General features: G+C 36.0%; 1 protein-coding gene across 1 annotated transcript in view; it reads left to right on the top strand.

Moving 5' to 3' along the window:
• The window catches only part of GLCCI1 (glucocorticoid induced 1), a 151,833-nt gene that overhangs the window by 92,164 nt on the left and 37,708 nt on the right, over positions 1 to 21,961 (top strand). The window contains exon 5 of the mRNA XM_077765404.1: positions 8,127 to 8,213. Coding sequence (XP_077621530.1) covers positions 8,127 to 8,213 — 87 coding nt within the window. The remainder of the gene's footprint in view (positions 1 to 8,126; positions 8,214 to 21,961) is intronic.

Below are 21,961 nucleotides of genomic sequence, written 5' to 3'. Positions count from 1 at the left end.
TTTGTAGTTGCCTCTTTTACTTAAATATTTTTAGTAACAGTTTTATTGAGATATAATACACCATCTAGTTCATCTACTTAAAAGTGTACAGTTCAGTGGTTCTTCATATATTGAAGGTTGTGCAACCATTGCTATAATCAATTTTAGAATATTTTCATCCCTCCAAAAAGAAAGCACTGCACTCATTAGCAGTTAACTGTTTTTCCCCAGTCCTCTTTCCCTCAGTGGTAGGCATCCATCAAATCTACTCCCTGCCTCTGTAGGTTTGTATATTATGAACAGTTCAAATAAATGGACTCATGCAATTTGTGACCTTTCATGTCTGGCTTTTACTTAGTGTAGTATTTTTAAGGTTCATTCATGTTGTAACATGTATCAGTACTTCATTCCTTTTTATCGCTAACTAATATTTTAGGGTATAGACTGGAATTTATTACATTCATGAGTTGATGTACTGTGAACATTTGTGCACAAGTTTTTGTGTGGACACATACTTTCATTTCTCTAAGAGTTGCTGGATCATATGGTAGCTCTGTGTTTAACTTTATCAGGAGAACATTTTTAGATACTTTGTCCTTCACATAATTACAGTGTACCATAAAAGGCATACCTGAACTGAATTATAACTTCCTGTCAGTATTCTCGTCAATAACTTCCCACTAATATTTATGAGTGTTTGCCATTTCAACGACCTTCAGTTTTCACTTATTATTTATTACTTAGAGTGATAAAGTGTTACTCTAAACACTTAAATGTTCCTGCTTATCTGAAGTCTCCAACTCCAGGGGCACCTAGATGGCTCAGTAGGTTGAGCATCTGACTCTTGATTTTGGCTCAGGTCATTATCTCACTGTTGATGAGTTTGAGCACCACATTGGGCTCTATGCTGATGATGTGTCTCCCCTCTCTCTCTGTCCCTACCCTGCTTGTGCTTTCTCTCTCAAAACAAATAAATAAACTTAACAAAGAAATTTAAAATCTCTAGCTTCATTCCTGTAGCCAGTACTTGGTGATCTATATGTAGACCGTTATAGTCTGGAGAAAACTCTAACCCTCCTAGTCAAAAGAAACCTGAAAAATATGTTATATGGTGTATACTAACATTCTAACTTTAGTGTACCGTGTAACCTGTCTTCCAAAATAGATTTGACATTTGTGTCTAAAGTTAAGAGGGCTTCCTCAGGGTAGGTATATGGTCACACTTACCAATCATATAGTGTAGCTATGTTTTTTTTATTAAACTCCTGTTTTTAACTGAAAACAGTCATCATTGTAGAAAATTTAGAAAATACTGAAAAATCACAGAATTAGTTACTTATATTCCTAATATCCAGATATAGCCATTTGGTAGCATTTTGATGTATATCTTTTTATATTTTTATTATTTACATTTTAAAAATAAAACCATTTTAAAAATAGAATTCACATGATATTATAGGTAGTGTTTTGTAACCTTTCTCACAAGTCATAGCATTTTCCCATGCCAGTAAGCGTTCCTAGACATGATTTTAAGGCTTTTTTTTTTTTTTTTTTTACTGATTTTTATTCTCCTTTGGCTGAAAAAAATTTACAGATTTACTGTAGCATAATCTAGAATCCTCACTACTATTTATAGTTTGAAATCTCTCTTTCTAGCCCTTTTTGTTTGTATGTATTTTCTTACTGAAGTGGGATTGTCATCCATGCACGATGGCTTTCACGTTGTGAGAATGTGCCACAATTTTTCATTTCTCTTCTGATAGACATTTAATTTATTTCTGGTGTATATCTCAGGTTAATTCTTAGAATTATTGTGACTATTGTTAAGGTTGTTGGCACACTTATTATGATTACTCTTTCTCAAATTAGCATTTCTTATAGAGAATGGCAGATTTATTCATTTTATCATGTGTAGCACAGATGCAATAATTAATTTCTGTGGTATTTCCTGTTTTCAGAAATTGCAGTTCGCTAACACTCTCCCTCTCCCTCCCCTTAACCTTAAGAAATATAGCTTCTTAATGCTTCTGAATAAGTTCCCTGTTTACTAGTCTGGAAAATCACAAACCATTCACAGATTTTCATTCAGTTGTGTTTTGAGCACACTGCGGCCTAATTAGATAAAGATTTTATACACTTTGCTTAAATACTCGGGCATGTTAATTCTTGCTAGGGACTATTGCTTAATGTTCCTCAGTAAAGAAAAATTTCTACCTATCAATATAACTTTCTTTGTGGCTCCAAATGATATTTACATTAGCTTATGGTAATTTCTGAAGATGTAATTAAATGCAAATTGATATTATACTTGTTAATGGATATTAGCCTACAAGAAAAAGGAGTGGATAAGATGGTCAACGTGGCACCTTGAGTGCAAAATCTTTTATTCATTTTTATTTCCTTAGTCTGATAGTGGTTTTCAAACTTGAGTTTGCATCAGAATCATCTGGAGAGCTTGTTAAAACATAGATTGCTGAACCATATCTCAGAATTCCGGATTTAGTAATTCTGGGATTGACCCTGAGAATCTGCAGCTCTAATATTATTCCAGATGAGGCCGGTGCTGCTCATCCACCGACCACACTTTGAAACTGGTGTAACCTGATGAACACATAATTTGCTATATAGTTGAAGGGATAACAATAGTAGAATCATAGTTTTTTTGTGTGTTCATTTTTATTTTTATGTTATTTTTTAAAAGCATTTTTTAAAATGTTTATTTATTTTGTGAGAGACAGAGAATGAGAGAGGTGTGTGCACTCAAGAGTCAGGGGTACCTGGGTGGCTCAGTCAGTTAAGCATCCCACTCTTGATCTTAGCTCAGGTCATGATCTCATGGTTGGTGAATTTGAACCCCATGTTGGGCTCTGCCCTGGCACCATGGAGCCTGCTTGGGATTCTGTTTCTCTTTCTCTCTGCCCCTCTTTCTGCTCGCTCGCTCTCTCTCTCTCTCTCTCTCTAAATAAATAAATAATCAGTTGATCAGTCAAGAGTCAGACACTTAACCGACTGAGCCACCCAAGCACCCCTGTGCTCCTTTTTAATGCTTCATAACTCTTGATTTCAGCTCATGTCATGATCCCAAGATTGTGGAATTGAGCCCTGACTTGGGCTCTGTGTCAAGCCTGGAGCCTTTTTAAGTAGTCTTTCTTTCTTTTTCTCCTCCCTCCTCCTTTTGCCCCCTCCCCGTTAATGTTCTCTCTCTCTCTCTCTCTCTAAAAAGAAGTCTTAAAATTTTTTTAATAAAGGTTTTTAGAAGTTTAAATACTTTTTTATTAGTGGTTATATTTATAAATAATGGTTTATAATTGTCTTTTAAAACTTTTTATAGCTTATATTCCATCTGTAATCATAACAGTTAATATTATGAGTATCATTAATTCCTATAATTCCATTTCAGGTCTTGCCATTTTGATCAGTACTTTAGTACTAAGGACCATCTCTTTAAGTGTTGTAAAATAGTTAGTAGTCAGTAATCATATATCCAGTATCAATTATAAACTACATTAAATTCCAAGACCAAAGATTTAACTATATAAAACATAGATTTTTTTTACTTTTACATAAGATATGCCTGTCTGGCTTAGTTGGTGGAAGATGGAACTCTTGATCTCACGGTCATGATTTCAAGTCCCATGCTGGGTGAGGAGCTTACTTAAAAAAAAAAAAAAAAAGTTTTACGTAAGTTTTAAATAAGATTGTAAGAATTTTATGAAGTGATTGGTTCTTTTTTTATTTTTTCGGGTATTTGTTTTGTTTTGTTTTTTGTTTTTTTGTTTTTTTAGGTGGTTGTGGAAGTAGCTTTGGGCTCTTGAATATTGAAAAAGAGTACTTTCTTGCTAGGAGCTAATCTGTTCTGAAGTTGATAAAGGAAGAAAGCACATTTGCCCTTGTTAGTTTGTGAATAAAGCCTATAATAAAAGTCTCCAGTATCACATCTGATAAGGGACCATTACCCAGAGTATACAAAGAACAACAACAACTTGACTAAAAAATGGGCCAGAGACCTTAACAGATACCACACCAAGAAAGATGGCAAACAAGCATATGAAAAGATGCTCCGCATCATTTGTCAACAGAGGAAGGGAAAGTAAATCACACCTATTAGAATGACCAAAACCCAGGACATTGACAATACCAAGTGCTTGCCAGGTTGCAGAGCAATAGGAACTTCCATTCATGGGTGGTGGGAATGTGATACACTACAGCTGCTTTGCAAGATGGTTTGGCAGGTTTCTTACAAAACTGAATGTAGCCTTTTCACACCATCCAGCATTTGTGCTCCTTGGTATTTACCCAAAGGAGTTGCAAACTTCTGTCTATACAAAAACCTGGACACAGATAAACATCTTTGCAGCTTCATTCATAATTGCCAAAACTTGGAAGGAACCACGATGTCCTTCAGTAGGTGAATGGTTGAGTCAAGTGTGGTGCATCCAGACAGCTATATTACAGAGCACTAAGAAGAAATGGGCCATAAAGCTGTGAAAAGACATGGAGGAACCTTAAATATGCATTATGGAGTGAAAGAAGCCACTCTTTCTGAAGAGTGACCTTACCATATGATTCCAAATATATGACATTCTGGAAGAGGCCAAAAAGGAAAAAGTAAAAAGATCAGTGGTTGCCAGAGGTTAGGGGGTAAGGGGAGGAATGAAAAGGGAGAGCACAGAGGCTTTTTAGGCCAGTGAAGATACCCAGTATGATACTGTAATGGTGGCATACATGTCACATGTATATTCATCCACATCCATAGAATGTACACTACCAAGAGTGAACTCTAATGTAAACTGTGGACTCTGGGTGATAATGATGGATCAATATAGGTTAATCAGTTGTAACAGTGTACCGTTCCGGTGGGGGATGGCTGTGCATGTGAGGGGGATGAAGGGTATATGGGAAACCTCTGAAACTTTCTCTGTTTTGCTGTGAACCGAAAAATGCTCTTAAAAATTTGTCTTAATGAGTGTGCAGTCCCATGCTATGGAACTGTTATCTGTGTATTTCACTCAAAGAAGAAGAGTCCTTACATGAGAACCCAGGAGGTTGGTGGATGGACCTGAGGGTTGAAGAGGAGGCTTCATGGGCTGGACTTGGGATAATTCTGAGAGGTGAAAATAAAAAATGAAAATGGCCTTGGCATCCTTACCACACCGAGGGAAATTCTTTTAGCCAACTACCTTTTTGACAACAGTCTTAGAGATAGGCTTTGGTTCTGCATTGTATAAAAGTATACAAAAGGTTTACTTTCTCTACCTTGGTAGTGTAAGTGGAGGCAACCAGAAAGGAAGAATCCCCTAAAGTGTGCTGGCTGAAGAGCAAGCAGTTATATACAGTCCGAATTATTGAGGGTTATATTGCTTTCCAAGTTGTCTGTGGAAGATGTTAATAAATATCTACTTGTAAAATAAGTGTTCTGGGGTCATATAAGTAAAAGAAAAAAGTAAAGCAGGTTTTAAAAAAGCGTGTGTATTTGGGTTTTTGAAATGCTAATTGTATTGTACAGGGGGTATGGGGAAGTATGAAACACAGTATTTCCCAAATTGGCCATAGAACTGTTTTATCTATATTCTTTCCAGCATCCAATAGCAATGTTATAAGTAGCACAGTTCATAAAATTCTACTCTAGATTAATGGACAATCTAGCTGGAAGGAATTTCTTGCTGATATGAAAGGAAAGAACTTTTGCTGCTTTGTATTTTTGTTTACCGAATTTAAATGGTAAAGCATTTCTCAATAGTCAGATTTAATAAATTAGATCATCTTTTGTAACTTCACAAGCATGAACTTTAAATAGATTTAATAAACCAAGTAACCATCTTTTGGTTTTGCTTTGACTAAAGTAACTTGTTAAAAATCTGTGATTAAATGTGTAAAACACTGATCTCAGTGGAACTTCTGTAGCAGTGAAAATGTTCCACATCTGTGCTGTCTTGTATAGCAGCCAGTAGCTACTAGCCATGTGTGGTTATTGAGCATGTGCTGGTGTGACTAAGGAACTGAATTTTTAGTTTTATTTCATTTTTATTAACTTTAAGTTGCTGCATGTGGCTAGTAGTAGCTGTCATATTGGACAATGTAGTCCAGAGACGATATTTATAAACTTGAACGTTTTCTACTATTTAAAATTGATGTGATTAAAGTGAAATTACTTTCTGGGGAGTATTTTTTGGAAAAGATACTATGATGAGTATACTTAAACAATTTATATGCATATAATTCTGCAGCCACATGTCAGAGTACTCTTCTAATAGTTTTGCACTCTTAAAAACCTACATATTTTGCTAGCTGGATTTCAGGAACAGAAATATTCCTTTGTAGTTAGTTTTTATTTCTTTTATATAACAGTACATTCTGAAATAATCATATAGGCTTTCACGTTCAGTTTTAAGAAAAGAATGATCATATGAAGAAAGAAGATCTTTTGGGAGTTAAGAGACCTCCTGTGTAGTTCCAATTGCCAGTGGTGTGCCTGGCAGTAGTATTAAGGCAATTGTAAAAGTTTTCTGGCTATTGATTTAACTCTAAGTTGACAATATCTATATAGTTTATGTAAATGTCCTTTGAAAAATTGGAGTTGACCCAGTGAATATAATTCCTGTTAGAAATGTAATTGTTAAATAATTGTGGAACATACCAGAAATTTGACTCCTTTTCTGTGAAGTACTTTTGAGTTTTAAACATTGTGATCCTAAATCATTTGATTTTCGACAAGAGTAATGCTTATGCTTGGTAGAAAATTAAAAGTATTAAGCATATAAATTCTCAAAATAAAAGTTTTGACTAAAGTAAACTGTTTTACTCAATTATCACTAAACAGCTTTACTTTGGTACTTGAACTGGTTAAGCAGCTTATTTGTATTTTTATTCAACTACTATTTAATTGTTCGTTTCATTTTGGAGTATATTTACTTTTAAGAGGCAATTACTTAAAAAGTTGTTTCTAGCATTTTGAATTGTATAGAGTAGAATTGATGGCTTTTTCATAAGAAGTTATATAGCATTGGGGCGCCTGGGTGGCTCAGGTAGTTGAGCATCCGACTTCGTTTCAGATCATGATCTCACGGTTCGTGGTTTCAAGCCCCGCGTCAGGCTCTGTGCTCAGAGCCTGGAGCCTATTTCAGATTCTGTATCTCCCTCTCTCTCGGACCCTCCCCTGCTCACACTGTCTCTCTCTCTCAGAAAAAAAAAAAAAAAGTTATATAGCATCAACCTCAACATAAGGAATGATTTTTTTCTGTCTGTGGTAAAAAAGAATTTTTAAATCTATATGTATTGTGCTAATCATTGTCCTTTGTTTATCTGTAGTGGTTTCTACTTTCCCTAATTTGCACTACCCTACGAGTCTTCTCATATCTGAAGGATGATATTTTAATATTTTGACTTTTTAATACAGCTACTAAATGGTCTCGCTATTTGGGATTTAGCGTTTTGTGTTACATTTGAGTCTAGTGTGTGTTACTGGTTACATTACTGAAAATGAGGTTTTAGGTAAAAAGTCTTTTCTGACATGTAGCTCAAGGTTTTCTTAAATGCATTGCTTCAGATTATAGTAAGTTTATTTAGCTTAATGTTTTTCTTTTTCATTTTTATAATTTTATATTTTTATTTAAAGATGCTTGATGTTTTTCAAAAAAGACTGTTGCTAATACTCTCTTTCTTGAGTGTAGGAAGAATAGTACAATTCGCCCTTTAGCTAGCGAGGTATTCGACTTGCAGGTTATCTGTAATCCCACTGCTTCTGAGCACATTCTATTAATCTCATTTCCATCTATTTTTCTTAGAAGAAATGCCATTTTATATTTAGTTTGGCTATTCTCTTTAAAAGCTCAAAGATGCATATCTTCACAGTTCTCTTTGATTTGATAACTTTAAGTTATTAATGTTGATGTAAAAAAATGTTTTGAATAGCATTACTCAGAGATATCATAGATTGATCATATCTAATGCAGAACATGACGGAATGTTTTAAACATTTTATGGGTCATGAAAAATCTTAGCACTTAAGGGATTTTAGTATTTAGTATAACCCCTTACTTAACTGGTTTGTGCTAAGATTTTGAAGTATGTTTGAGTTGCTGTGAGATTAAGTAGAGCTAAAATTCCTTATTTTATTATTTTTATTATTATTATTTTTTTTATTAAAGACACCTAGCTGTTGGGCAGAAGAGGGAGCTGAAAAGAGGTCACATCAGCGTTCTGCATCATGGGGGAGTGCTGATCAACTAAAAGAGGTAAGTTACTTCCGTTTTCAGTCTGTAACCTGTTTTGATCCTAGCAAACTATCTTATGTTTCCTGAATATAATGATGTTTCAGTTATTTGTCCTAAGTTACCTCTTTCAGAGTTTTAAGGGTTACCTTCTACGTTTGGGTGAACAAGTCTGAGTTTACCTTATCTGTGCCCTTCCTGTCCTTTATAAATATTTGTTATGCACCCACTTCAGCTTGTGCCTTTTCAGAGTAAGGTCTGGTTTTATCTAACAATCTCTATATCTTGTTCCTTCTAGTTATCTTCTGTTCCCACTTCAGCCTTCTTTTTTTTTCCCCCCGACTTCAGCTTTCTTGATTTTAAGAAGTCATAGCAACCAGAATTCTAGGTCATTGCTTTTTACAGTGGTAGGATAGTGTTTTCTGCTTCTAATAGCTTTTTTGTAATATCCAACATATTGTTGCCCTTTGAGAACCAATAGTGCAGTGGAATCCATGTCTTTTAGGAATAGTTTTTATAACTCATTCCTTTATTATCAAAACATAAATTATGATCATCTTTATGTATATTTTGGATTATTTTTCATGACAGTGTTATCTTCATCCATCTAAATTCTTTTTATAAAATTACAGAAACTTAGAGTTGAAAGGTCATCTAGTTCATCTTCTAAATAAACAAATATGTGGCCCTCTAGTCTGTTATGATCATTCTCTGAGAGAAGCTCATCATTTTGTAAAGGGTGAAATGAGTTCATTTGTTTTAGATTAAGTTGTTGAATCGTTTATTTTGTATATTGAACTCAAAAGTATACTTCTAAGTTTGACTCTGCCTGCTGTATCAATACTGAGTAAGTCTACTTTAAATATTTGAAAGGCTAGCAACATGGTATTTTTTTGAGGGTAAATATTGACATTTCTCTCAAATATTTTTCATGTGTCGTAGTTTCCATACCTCTTAATGTTATTTTCATCTATTGTGGGTTATCAGTATCTGTCATATGCTGTGGTGTCTAGATGAAATAGATTTAGTTTGTTAGGATGATTTTGCCTGGGATTGTATTACATTTTTAGTAGCTTCTGTATTACATGCTGTAGAGAAATTCTTAACTTTTCTATATACCCTGTACACAAGTACATGTGCACAAAGTGAGTTTTTCCCAGCAGGAACAAAAAAGAAGGAAAGCTGAATCTAACATGTGTAGTCCACAATAGCTACATATTTGTGCATAGAATGTGAATAACAAAAAAGTGAACTTGCAGTTTTATCTCAGAAATAAATACAAGCTAAAAATTAGAGCCAAGGGGCACCTGGGTGGCTTGGTTGGTTAAGCATCCGACTTTGGTTCAGGTCATGATCTCAGGGTTCATGAGTTTGAGCTCCGCGTTGGGCTCTGTGCTGACCGCTCAGAGTCTGGAGCCTACTTAGGATTCTGTGTTTCCCTCTCCTCCCTCCCCCACTTGCTCTCTGTCTCTCTCGCTCTCAAAGGTTGATAAACAATAAAAAAAATTTCAAAATTATAGCCCACATTTGGTATGGTTAAATTTTGGACTACAGCAACACATGATATATATATACTATTAAAAAAGGAATGTCTGAGGTGACTGAGTGAGAGATTGCTCTCCCCTACAAAATAGACATAAAGCTGGACAAAGCTGTCAAAACAACTAAATCAGTGCTGTGGAAATCAACTAAACAAGTTGAGAAACTATTCATGAAAATCACTGAACTCAGGGTAAGAACAACACAAATTTGTGGTGTTATCTGTGCTACTCCTTATCCTCTCTCCCTCATGCCTGGCTCTGTTGGTATGGCATTTCAACCAGGATGGGGCAAGCCTTGAAGATTGAAAGTTTTGTAGCCCCAGCTGGAGAAGGGGCACTCTCTCACAGGGTTGTAGACTAAAATAGTAACCTTCGTTGTAAACAGACAGGGAGGACCAGTGGCCTTGCTAGTCTAAGGCTATGGTCCAATTTGTGGCAGGTTAAACACTCATGAAATAGCAGGGTTTTATAGAGAGTTCTAGGAGATAAGATAGTCATGGGGATTGATAATTTCACATATCCCAGGTTGACTGGAGTCTGTAGATACGCACAGCAGAATATGAAGTGGGCCTAAGCTACCTGTGCATCATTGGTCAGTGGAACTTAGGAATATGTGGAGAGAGTCAAATAGGCCTAGTGGTAAAATCTGGGGCCATCTTGTGAAAAGCTCAGACTTTGAAGGCCCTCCTCATTCCACACACAAATCCCATCCTTGGAGTAGAAGCCTTACTAGATTGAGATAATTAAATAAAATCTCTGATTAGTTTTTAGCCAAACACCAAGGTGAACACTGGAGACCAGCTTGAAAAAGTCTTAAGAAGCCAGCCTTAAAAAGAAAAATGGGGTTGGAGGGAATAAAGTAGAGACCTCAATGGCCACACAATGAAGAGGAAGCAGACTTTTAGTTCATCAACATGCTAAAACACCAACAGATAAGACAACAGCTACCCTCAAGGAAAATCAGAGTCTAGAGTTGGTACAGTGTATTATTTAAAATGTACAATATTCAGCAAAAATTTAGAGATCTGCAAAGAAACAAAGTATGACTCATACGTAAGAAAATCACTAGAAATTGTATCTAAGTGTCTCCATATGTTGGATTTAGCAGAGAAAAACATAAAAGCAATGATTATAAGTATGTTCAAAAAACCAAAGAAAACCATGTTTGAAGTATTAAAGGGGAAGTAGGGGGACAGTGACTCAATGAACAAAGAATTTATTAAAGAGATAATTATTATAAAAGAGAAACAAACAAAAACTCTAGAGTTAAAAAGTATAGTGACTAAAAGTTCACTAGATAGGATCAGTAGCAGATTTTAGATGGCAAAAAAAAAAAAGTGAATTTGAATATATTAATAGAATATATATACCCTGGAGAACAGAGAAAGATTGAAGAAAAGTCCATAGAGCCTCAAAGGCTTATGAGAAAACATTAAGTAGATACACCTACACGTAATGGAGGGCCCAAAAGAGAAGAGAGGACTTAAAAAATATATGAAGAAAGACTGGTAGAAAACTCTCCAGATTTAACGAAAAGCAATCTATAGATTCAAGAAGCTCCATAAACCCCAGGTTGGAAAACATAAAGAGAACCCACACAGATACATGTTGAAAGCCAGAGGAAAAAAGAAAATCTTGAAAGCTGGATGAAAAAAAAAGACTTATTACACATAGGGAGCTAATAATACCTTTAATGGCTGACTTTTCCATCTGAAAGTAGGGACCATAAAGCCTGACATATTCAAAATGTTGAAAGAAAAAAAATGTCAACCAAGTATTCTGTATCCAGAAAAACTAGTCTTCTACAATAAAGGTGGATTATTTTCAGATAAACAAAAATGGAGAGAATTTCCTGCTACTAAATGGTCTTGTGAGAAGTACTAAAGGAAATTTTTCAGGCTGAAAAGAAATGACTCCAAATGTTAATTCATATCTGTGCAAGAACTCAAGAGTGTTTAGTATGTTAATGTTTGAGTAAATATAAAAGAGTCTGTAGATACATTTTTCTCACTTTTCTACATTTAAACACATAAAATCATAATAAAGCAATAAGTCTACTGCGTCAGATAAGCTTTCTTATCATAAGGCATGCTGGGCACACCTACAGAGCACCAGAGGCACTAGTGGGGTCGGGGGAGTGCCCGCATGGGCACCCAGGTTAGTGGCCATGCGGCCCAGGGCTGGAGAATTTGTCACCCCTGCTGCTACCAGGGAGATGCTGCGAGCCTGCCTGCCATCCCAGGCTGGAGCTTCTGACTCCTTTCTTGGCTCCCCACCGCCACCCCTGTGGCTGCTAGGTGTGCTTCCCCTGCCAAGCTCTCTCTCTTCTCTTTCTCTACCTACCCTCTAGCCCCACTGCCTCTGCAGCACTTGGGAGGGACTGGGACTTCTTGACGTTCCAGGAATGGGGCTGGGGCCCATTGGCTGTAACTGTCCCGGGCTTCTGAGACAGGAGGAGGCTCTGGCTGGGTCTCAGTATTGGCCTGGAGGAGGAGACCATCACTGGGTCGGGGAGGGAGCTACCTAGAGGAGAGGTCCAGGGTGTGGGGGTGACATCTACACAGAGGGGATGAGCTCTTGGTATCTTTCTTTTTCCACATCCTGTGGGCCTCTTCCCTGGCTTAATTTGTCCCTGCCGCCTAGCAAACTATAGTCCCCACAGCCTGTGTTCTTTTGGGCTCTATCGCCTGGTTTCCCTAGACCCTGCTGCCTGATTTCTTTTGTTCCCACTGTCTATTTTCCTTAAGTCCTTGTCACCTGGCTTGTGTTTACGACATATATATGTGAAATATACATATGGCAAAGTACAAAAGAAGGGTGGAAAAATGGACATGTGCTGGAGTATTGTTTCACTGGAATTATTTTTTTGATGTGTGATAAATTAATATGCACATTATAATCCCTAGAACAGTTGTTAAGAAAATAACTCTGAAAAAATAGAAAATAAAAAATATAGAGGAATTAAAATGGTACACTAAAAGTATTTATCACAAAAGAAAGGGAGGAACAGAGGAATAAAAAAAAGGTGTGACACAAATAGAAAATAATTAACAAAATGGGAAAAGTAAATCCAGCCATATAATTAGATTAAATATGAGTGGACTGAACATTCTCCTCAAAAGACAGAGATTGTCAAACTGGATAAAAACACAATACTCAGCTATATGCTATCTGTAGGAAGCTTATGTCTTATGATAAGAAAGCTTATCTGACACAGACTTTAAGACAAGAAGTATTATTCAAGACAGATAAAGATATTTCATAATGGTAAAAAAGTCAATACATTAGGAAGATATAATAATCATAAATTGTGTATACATCTAACAGTGGTTTACAAATGCCTGAAGTAAAACTGTGAAAGGAGAAATAAAGTGTCTACAGTAATAATTGGAGACTCCAACGCCACATTCCTAATACTTGATAGAATAACTAACTAGACACAAAATAAAAGGATAGAAGACTGTGACATTATCAGTCAACTTGACCTAACTTCTCTATAGAGAATCCCACCCAGTGATTGTATTCTTTTCAAACATATGTGAAACATTCTTTAGGTTAGACAGTGTGCTTGACCATAAAACAAGTCTGATAGAATGCAAAAGATGAAATTATATAACAGAAATCTTCAAAAGCCCCAAATATTTGTCAGTTAAGAACAGAAGGGAAATTTTAAAAATATTTAATGAATGAAAACAAAAGGACACCTTAGAACTTATGTGTACAGATAAAGCAGTGCTTCAGGGAAAATTTTTACCTTTAAATGCATATATAAGAAAAAGAAAATTCTTAAATCAATCCTAAGCTTCTAAGCTTAAGAAACTAGAAGAAAAAGATCAACCCAGACCAAAAGCAAGCAGAGGAAGGAGTTAATATAACGGAAACCAGCAGAACAGAAAAATATTAGAGAAAAATTAGTGAAACTAGAAGTTGATTCTTGGAAAAGTTGATTCTTTGAAAAGAAGAACAAAGTAGACAAACTTTTAGCTAGACAGACCAGAAAAAGAAGACACTGATTACTGAAGTTAGCAGTGAAAGAGGTGAAATTACTACCAACTTCACACAACTTGAAAGTATTATAAAAGAATATTATGATCAATTTTATGTCATCAGTGTAGAAACTAAAAAAGGATGAATTCTTAGACACAAGTTACTAGAAAGACAAATGGCAAAAACTGATTTAAGACTAGAAAATATGCATAGATTTCTAAAAAGTAAAGAAATGGAATGAGGAATTAAAAATCTTCCCACAAAGAAAATCCCAAGATCAGATTTGATGAATTCTGTCAAATATTTGAAGAAATAATACTCTTCACAAACTCTTTCAGAAAATAGAGAAAGGAATACCTCCCAGTTTATTTTGTCAGGCCAGTTTAACTGATTTCAAAACCAGGCCAAAGACATCTCAAGAAAATAAAATGGCAGATCAATATCTCTCTTGAACGTAGATGCAAAAATCCTTAAAATATTAGCAAATCAGGGGCGCCTGGGTGGCTCAGTTGGTTAAGTGTCCGACTCGGCTCAGGTATTGATCCTATAGCCTCTGGGTTCGAGCCCCGCGTCAGGTTCTGTGCTGACAGCCTGGAGCCTGCTTCAGATTCTGTCTCCCTCTCTCTTTGACCCTCCCCCACTTGCTTTCATCTCTGTCTCTCAAATTAAAGACATAAAAAAGTTAAAAAAAAATATTAGCAAATCACATTCAGCCACATATGAGGCAGATTACATACCATGAGCAAATGGGATTTGTCCCACAAATGCCAAGGCAGTTTAGGATCCAAAATTCATTAATGTAGTACATTATACTAATAAAATAAAGAACAGAACCTTATCATCTAAGTAGAGTTAGAGAAAGTATTTAACAAACTCTCAAGACTCATTCACAAAAAAAAAAAAAGAAAACCTCAACAAACAAGGAAAAAAACATAACTTTCTCTACCTGATAAAGGGCATTTATTTTAAAAAAAAAAAAAAACCCTACAGATCGCATCATAGTCACGTATTTTTTTTATTTTTTTCTTTAATTTTTTTTAATGTTTTTATTTATTTCTAAGAGAGAGAGAGACAGCGTGAGCAGGGGAGGGTCAGAGAGAGAGGGAGTCACAGACTCTGAAACAGGCTCCAGGCTCTGAGCTGGCAGTCAGCACAGAGCCCGACGCGGGGCTCGAACCCACGAACCGCAAGATCATGACCTAAGCGAAAGTCGGACGCTTAACCGACTAAGCCACCCAGGCACCCCACGTATTTTCGTTTTAAAGCAGTCTCCATACCCAACATGGGGCTTGAACTCATAACCCTGAGATTGAGAGTTGCATGCTTTACCAACTAAACCAGGCACTCCATTATATTCATAATCATTTATTTTAGTGGTAAAAACCAGAATGTTTTCTAAGACTGGGAGGAAAGCAGGGTCATCCACTGTCACCTTGTCACTACTTCTTTTCAGTATTGCAAAGAGGTTCTAGATAGTGCAGTCAGGCAAGAAAAATAAAGACATCCAGATTGTAAAGGAAGTGATTAAACTGCCTTTATTCACAGATAAAATGTAAAACTATATTTAGAAACTCCTAGGAATATACAGATACAGTACTACAAGTAGTAAACATGTTCAGCAAGGAAGGTTGCAGATATAACATCAACATCTAGAAATCAGTTCTATATCTAGATAGTAGATAAGAACAGTCCAAAAAATAATAAAACAGTTTATTGTAGTTGTATTAAAAAGATTAAAATCTTTAGGAATAAATTTAATAAAAGCAATGTAAAATTTGTACACTAAAAACAAGAAAACATTGCTGGATAAAATTAAAGATTTAAATAAATAGACTTACTTTGTTCAGTAAGTGAATTGGAAGACTCATTTTTAAGATAATTCTCCCCAAATTCAATCAATGTAATCCCTATTAAAATTCCATGTTTTTTAAATTTTTGGTAGAAATTGACAGGCTAATCCTAAGATATATGCGGAAATGCAGAGGACCTGGAATGGCCAAAATATTTTTGAAAACAGAAAATTTGGAATATTTACATTACACAATTTCAGTGCTTCTTATACGTTCACATTCATGAAGTTAGTACAGAGGGAAGACACATAGATAAATGGATAAAATTGTGAATCCAGAAATAAACCTTTATGAATTTCATTAAATTGAATATTTACACTTCAAAAGACACCACCAAGAATGAAAAGCCAAGTTTCAGACTGGAAGAAATATTAGCAAATCATATATCTGACAAAGCTTATATCCAGAATGTATAAAGAACTCTTACAAATCAATATTAGGAAGACAACCCAACTTATCAATGGATAAGATAGTTGAATAGAAGTATTTCACCAAAGATGTATGTATGCATGAATGACAAATGACCACATGAAAATGTGTTCAGCATCATTAGTCATTAGGCAAATGCAAATTTAAACCATTAAATACACATACAGTCAATACAATAATTATAATGTGAAATCTTTTTAAAATCTTTTTTTTTTAAGTTTATTTATTTATTTTGAGAGAGTGAGAGAGAGAACGCACACATGCAGGAGGGGCAGAGAGAGAGAGAATCCCAAGCAGGCTCCGCACTCTCAGCAGAGCCTGACCCTGGGCTCGAACTCCTAGAACTGTGAGATCATGACCTAAGCTGAAACCAGGAGTCAGACACTTAACCAACTGAGCCACCCAGGCACTCTATAATGATTATAATTTAAATTTTTTTAATGTTTTATTTATTTTTTTGAGAGAGAGAGAGAGAGAGCATGAGCAGGGGAGGGTCAGAGAGAGAGGGAGACACAGAATCAGAAGCAGGCTCCAGGCTCTGAGCTAGCTGTCAGCACAGAGCCCAGTGGAGGGCTCGAACCCACGAACCGTTAGATCATGACCTAAGCCGAAGTCGGACACTCAACTGACTGAGCCACCCAGGTGCCCCAATATAATGATTATAATTTAAAAGACAAACAATATCAAGTGTTGGCAAGGATAAAGAGAATCTGGAACCTTCAAATGTTCTTAGGAACATAAAATGGTACAGTCACTTTGGAAAACAGTTTGTCAGTTTCTTTTAAAGTTAATCAGAAACTTAGCATACAAACCAGCAATTCAGCTCCTAGGAATCTATATAAGAAAAGTGAGAACACATGTCTAGATTGAGACTTATACACAAAATGTTTATAGCAGAGTTACTCATAATAACTAAAAGCTGGAAAATGTCCACATATCCATCAATTGGTAAGTGGATAGACAAAATGTGGTTTTTCATGCAGTGACATACTATTCAGCAAGAAAAAAGGAACAATATACTGACTATTGATACATGGTACAATGTGAGTGAACCTCAAAAATATTTTACTAGGTCACACCAGTGGATTTTTTTTAAAGACCACATGGTAAATACTTTGGGGTTTGTGGGCCATATAATCTCTGTTCCAACTAATTGCCTCTGCTGTTGTAGTGTACAAGCAGCCATGGACAATATGGAATGAGCTTGGTTATGTTCCAGTAAATGTTGTTTACAAAAATACATAGCAGGCTAGGTTTGGCCTACAGATTGTGGCTTCCCAGTGCCTGATAAGTGAAAGAAGCAAGATGACTAAGACTATATATTGTATGGTTTCATTTATTATTGAAATGCCAGAAAAGGGAAATTTAAAGGAGGAGGAGAAAGTCCATTTGTGATTGCAGGTGTCTGGGAGTGGGGCTGGAGGAGTGGTGATTGACTACAAAGAGACTCAAGACAAAATTGGGGGGTGATGAAAAAGTTATAAAACTGCATCATGATTGTTTTTGTACAACTCTACATAATGATTGAAACTTACTGAATTTTTCCCCTACAGTGAATGAAGAGAATGCAAATTGTACCTCAGTAGAGACGGAGGGGGGAAAAAAAGGAATAGATACAAAAGACTGGTGGGTTTTCCATGGTATATCAGGAAGATATTAAGTGCTATATGGTATATAACTGAGGCTAGCAAATGATAAGAATACATTGGTAAAGACAAAAAGTGAAAATAAGAATAGTTATAATATATGACAGAATTGGAACTCAAGAAAATTTTGAAAAGCCAAAACTATTATTGAAAGTAGTATTTTTATAGTTACATACTACTAAAATTATGTTTTTAAAAAATAAGCTTTTGACCCGCTTTCTTGAAATAGGATCAAAGTCAAATGTAGCACACATCCTTTCATCCTGAGTCACTTCACACTCTCCCTCTCACACAGTTTGCAACAGGATTTCAGATTAAAATGTCAGAGAAAGCACCTGTATATGTCAGAGAAAGCACCTGTATAATCTGCATCCTCTTTGCTTCAGATTTATGAGAATGGATGTGAAAAAGTTTCAGAGAAATAAGTAACTATATTCTAGTTATATTTAAGATGAAGAAAACCCCTGCAGAATATGAATAGACAGGAAACTCTTAGTAATGAGTGGATGTTGATGCTGTCTGGCTCTCAGAAACCTGGGTCACATGGGCCTGAGCTTAAAACGTGGGTGTTTAAGCCAAATTTAAGAGAGTATAGATTGCTAGACATTTTAAGAATGCCAAATGTGTCTTGCAAATGGTAGGAGATTGGAACCGGGCTGTCTGCATAAACCGAGGAGATGGGACCCTGTTTCTAGGCCATAAAACTAGACCTGAAATAACTCCACCTGACACTGTTGGTGTTTTCCTGTGGGCCAAAGAGGCAGCTATGCAAAAATGGAAATAGTAACCATATGTTCTGTGTACATGTGGCATCTGGAATAGAGCTCTACCCATGTGGAACCAAAGCCCCAATCTTTCTAATTTAAGACCTGCTCTGGAGCTGTGTATGCAACTCCAGGACGGTAGTCTGAGCAAGCATGAGACAACATGGCAGGAAAGAGCTCACAAAGAATAAAACTGCCATGGAAGGTGTGGTTGCAAGCAGGTATTTTAAGACATGTGAAGAAATCTGTTGCCATAAGAGACAGCAGACATATTAAATAGGATCATTGACATTCGAAGAAAGAGAATACATTCTCAAAAAAGCACTTAAAAATAAGAATGTCTAAGAATTTCAAATGAAATGGTAACTTGCAATAAGAAAAGAAGTAAACAAGAATAGGCAGAATGATCAAGGACGAATTGCAAATTCTGAAGATAATAAAAGTTGGAAAATTAAAAATTAAAAAACTGTATTAAATTGACATAACAGAAGAGAGAATTAGTGAATCAAAACTCTCAATGGAGAATTGCCAGTCTGGATGAGCAAATCTTCTAGAATATAAAACAAAAGATAGATTGAAAACATGAAAGAGAAGGTAAGAAACATGGAAAATAGACTGAGTTGGGAATTCCAGGAAGCAGAACACTCTGTAAGCATCAGGGCAGAGAAATTCTTTAAAGATTGAAAGCCTGCTATATTTGAAGAGCAATTGAAAAAGCCCACCAGTTCCAAGGACATTAAACAGGACAAAGAAAAAATCTCCACCTTTAGGTATAGTATAATAGAATTATAGATCAAGGACACATACACACACATGCACGCACACACGCACTTGCAATTAGGAAAGAAAAGCCATTACCTACAACAGAAATGGCCATCAGATTATCAGTACATTTATCAGAAATTATAATTGATACAAGTATCCAGTAAAGTTATGGGTTGTGTTCATGTTAAGAGAATGAATCCAAGTGAGCCATTTCTTTGATGAAAATATGACTTTTCCTCCTTTGAGTTATGTTTACTGGAGGGTTGTCAACCCAGTCTTTATTTAGATTTTACAAACTAAGCAAGTGTACAAATGTACTTTTCCTCTTGCTAGAAATGTAGTTTCCTGCTTATAAAACACAATTTAAAATTAATTTATAAAGCATAACTAGAGTTTAAGAAGTCTGTAAGTAAATGATAAGGATTTAATTAACATCACTTTTTATGGTACTTCATATGTGTACACTTAGTAGAGTGAAAGAGCAGAGAGGTAAATCTTTCAGCTTTCAGATACGTTTCAACATACATCCTCAGCATTTAGTGGCACTGCATTTGTTCGTGGAATAACATCAAATAAATAAGACTGTATGCCCAATAGTGTGTATAGGATCTAGAAATCCAAAACAAACAATACATAGAATCTATTCCATAAAGAGCTTAATTACACATTAGGAAAACCAACTAAGACTTTAAGGGCTAATCACTAAAGGACTTTATGTTAACTCCCACTATCCTTATTGAGTGAGAGAAGTTCATCTCCTGCCCATGGTACAAAACTGGAATCTGATCAGTCTTCTACTCCTGTGGTCCCTTTGAATGAGCATGCTTTCTCACTTCTTAAAATAGTCCAAGCTTTCAGCTGCCTTATAGTTCAAGCTACTCCCCTTCTCCTAGCTCCTCTGGAATGGGAGCTTGGGAGAGAGGGAAAGGTAAGGGGAATAGAAATGTGCCTGTTTGGTAGTATTATAAAATGTCTTTAAATTTCTTGGGCTTGACAGATTCTTAAAACTGACACTGTTTTTGTAGAGTAATTTCACATGGAGTCCCTTGTTGCTGTACATCTCTTATCTACTGTTCTGTCTTTCTGGGCTTGTGAGTCTTTTACTCTGTCCTTAGCTTCTAGAATTGTAGAAATAACATTCAGTTTCTCAGCTGCTGACTCGGTTCACCCTTCTACGCGGGTGGCCCCCTCTTACTTAGAACCAAAGACAACTCTGTATGATGATTCTTGCACTCAGATATCCTAAGTGGTTCCTGGTAAACTCTCATACTTTTTTTTGTGGCGGGGGAGGGGGGGAGGTCTGGTTAATGTTTAGGAGTTTAGGCTGATTCTAATGCACAGTAAGTCTCTCTCATCCTAGCTCAGCATTTTCCGTATTTAGATTAAGAGTCAGATATCAGTGTCCATCATGTCCTCTTATCTGTGAGGAACATTAATTGATCTTTCCAAGTTGTTCCATTAAAATTCTTTTTATTTGAGGCAAAGGAGGAAGTATTCCCTCTCAGGTTTTGGATTTTATATTTTTTCTACTTAGAGTGTAATAAATTAGCCTTTTACTATTTCAGGGGTGCTGGCAGAAGGCATGAGATGCCTGGATTAGAGATGGTGGACTTTGTTATTCCCAGCACAGCAAGTATCAAGACTATCAAGTTTGCCTTATTTCCCCTGAACACTAAGTCCACTAAGTCCTATGTGATGGGGAGAGCCCAAATAGATTCCTACACATACAGTAGATCACATTACAGGAGAGGAACACAGAGTTTGGGGAATTTGTGATTTTGATAAATTGAAAAATGTGGGATAGGGTGTGTGGGTGGCTCGGTCTATTAAGCGTCTGACTCTTGATCTCAACTCAGGTTTTGAACCCAGGGTCATTGAGTTCAGACCCTGAGTTGGGCTCCGTGCTGGGCATGCAGCCTACTTAAAAAAAAAAAAAAAAAAAAAAAAGGGGGGTTTGACATTCTTAAGTTCTTCAGTAGAAATAAGGAAAAAGCATGGGTTGCTTCCTGATCTCACTGATAAGTTTTTCTCATTAGTAGGATAGTTTTTCTTACATGGAACCATCTGGAACAGTGAATGAAGTGATTAGGGATATTTTTCATGTCTGCTCAAACAGTGATAAATAGATCTTATTGATGTGGTCTTCCTTTTTTTAAGCTTTTTTTTTTTTTGAGAGACCACGAGAGAGACAGAGTGTGAGTGGGGGAGGGGCAGAGAGAGAGGAAGGCACAGAATCCAAAGCAAGCTCCAGGCTCCATGCTGTCAGCACAGAGCCTGACACAGGGCTCAACACATGAACCGTGAGATCATGACCAGAGCCAAAGTCAGACGCTTAACCAACTGAGCCACCTCTTAAGTAAGGAGAAGAAAAGTTTCTTTATATTCCTTCTGCCCCAACATTTTCTTAATTTTTGGTATAGACATTTTTTTTAATGATATTATACTAGGGGGAAATAATTGCAATAATATTTTCTCTGGACCTAAAAGACAATAGTCTGAATAATTTTTGATTATCCCTTTGAACCCAAAGGAATTATGTGATAAACTTTTAAAAAATAAAAATATTTATCCAATAAAGTCTATCTAAATCCATATTAAATTGAATTATAAGGATGCTTTGTAATCTTTTCATTACTTAGAATTGGCTCCAATAGGAAGAATTTTTAAGGTCATACAAACTGCTTGTCAAAAAAATAGAACACTTATCAGTAGGTTAGTATGTTAATGCCTTCAAATTTTTGCCCATCTTTCTTTCAGTCTCATATCTTACAATATCTTCAACACTAAGAA

This window comes from Crocuta crocuta, unplaced genomic scaffold (assembly GCF_008692635.1).
Source record: "Crocuta crocuta isolate KB4526 unplaced genomic scaffold, BGI_CrCroc_1.0 scaffold14, whole genome shotgun sequence".
Lineage (NCBI taxonomy): Eukaryota > Metazoa > Chordata > Mammalia > Carnivora > Hyaenidae > Crocuta > Crocuta crocuta.
This window is presented reverse-complemented; position numbering and strand designations above follow the sequence as displayed.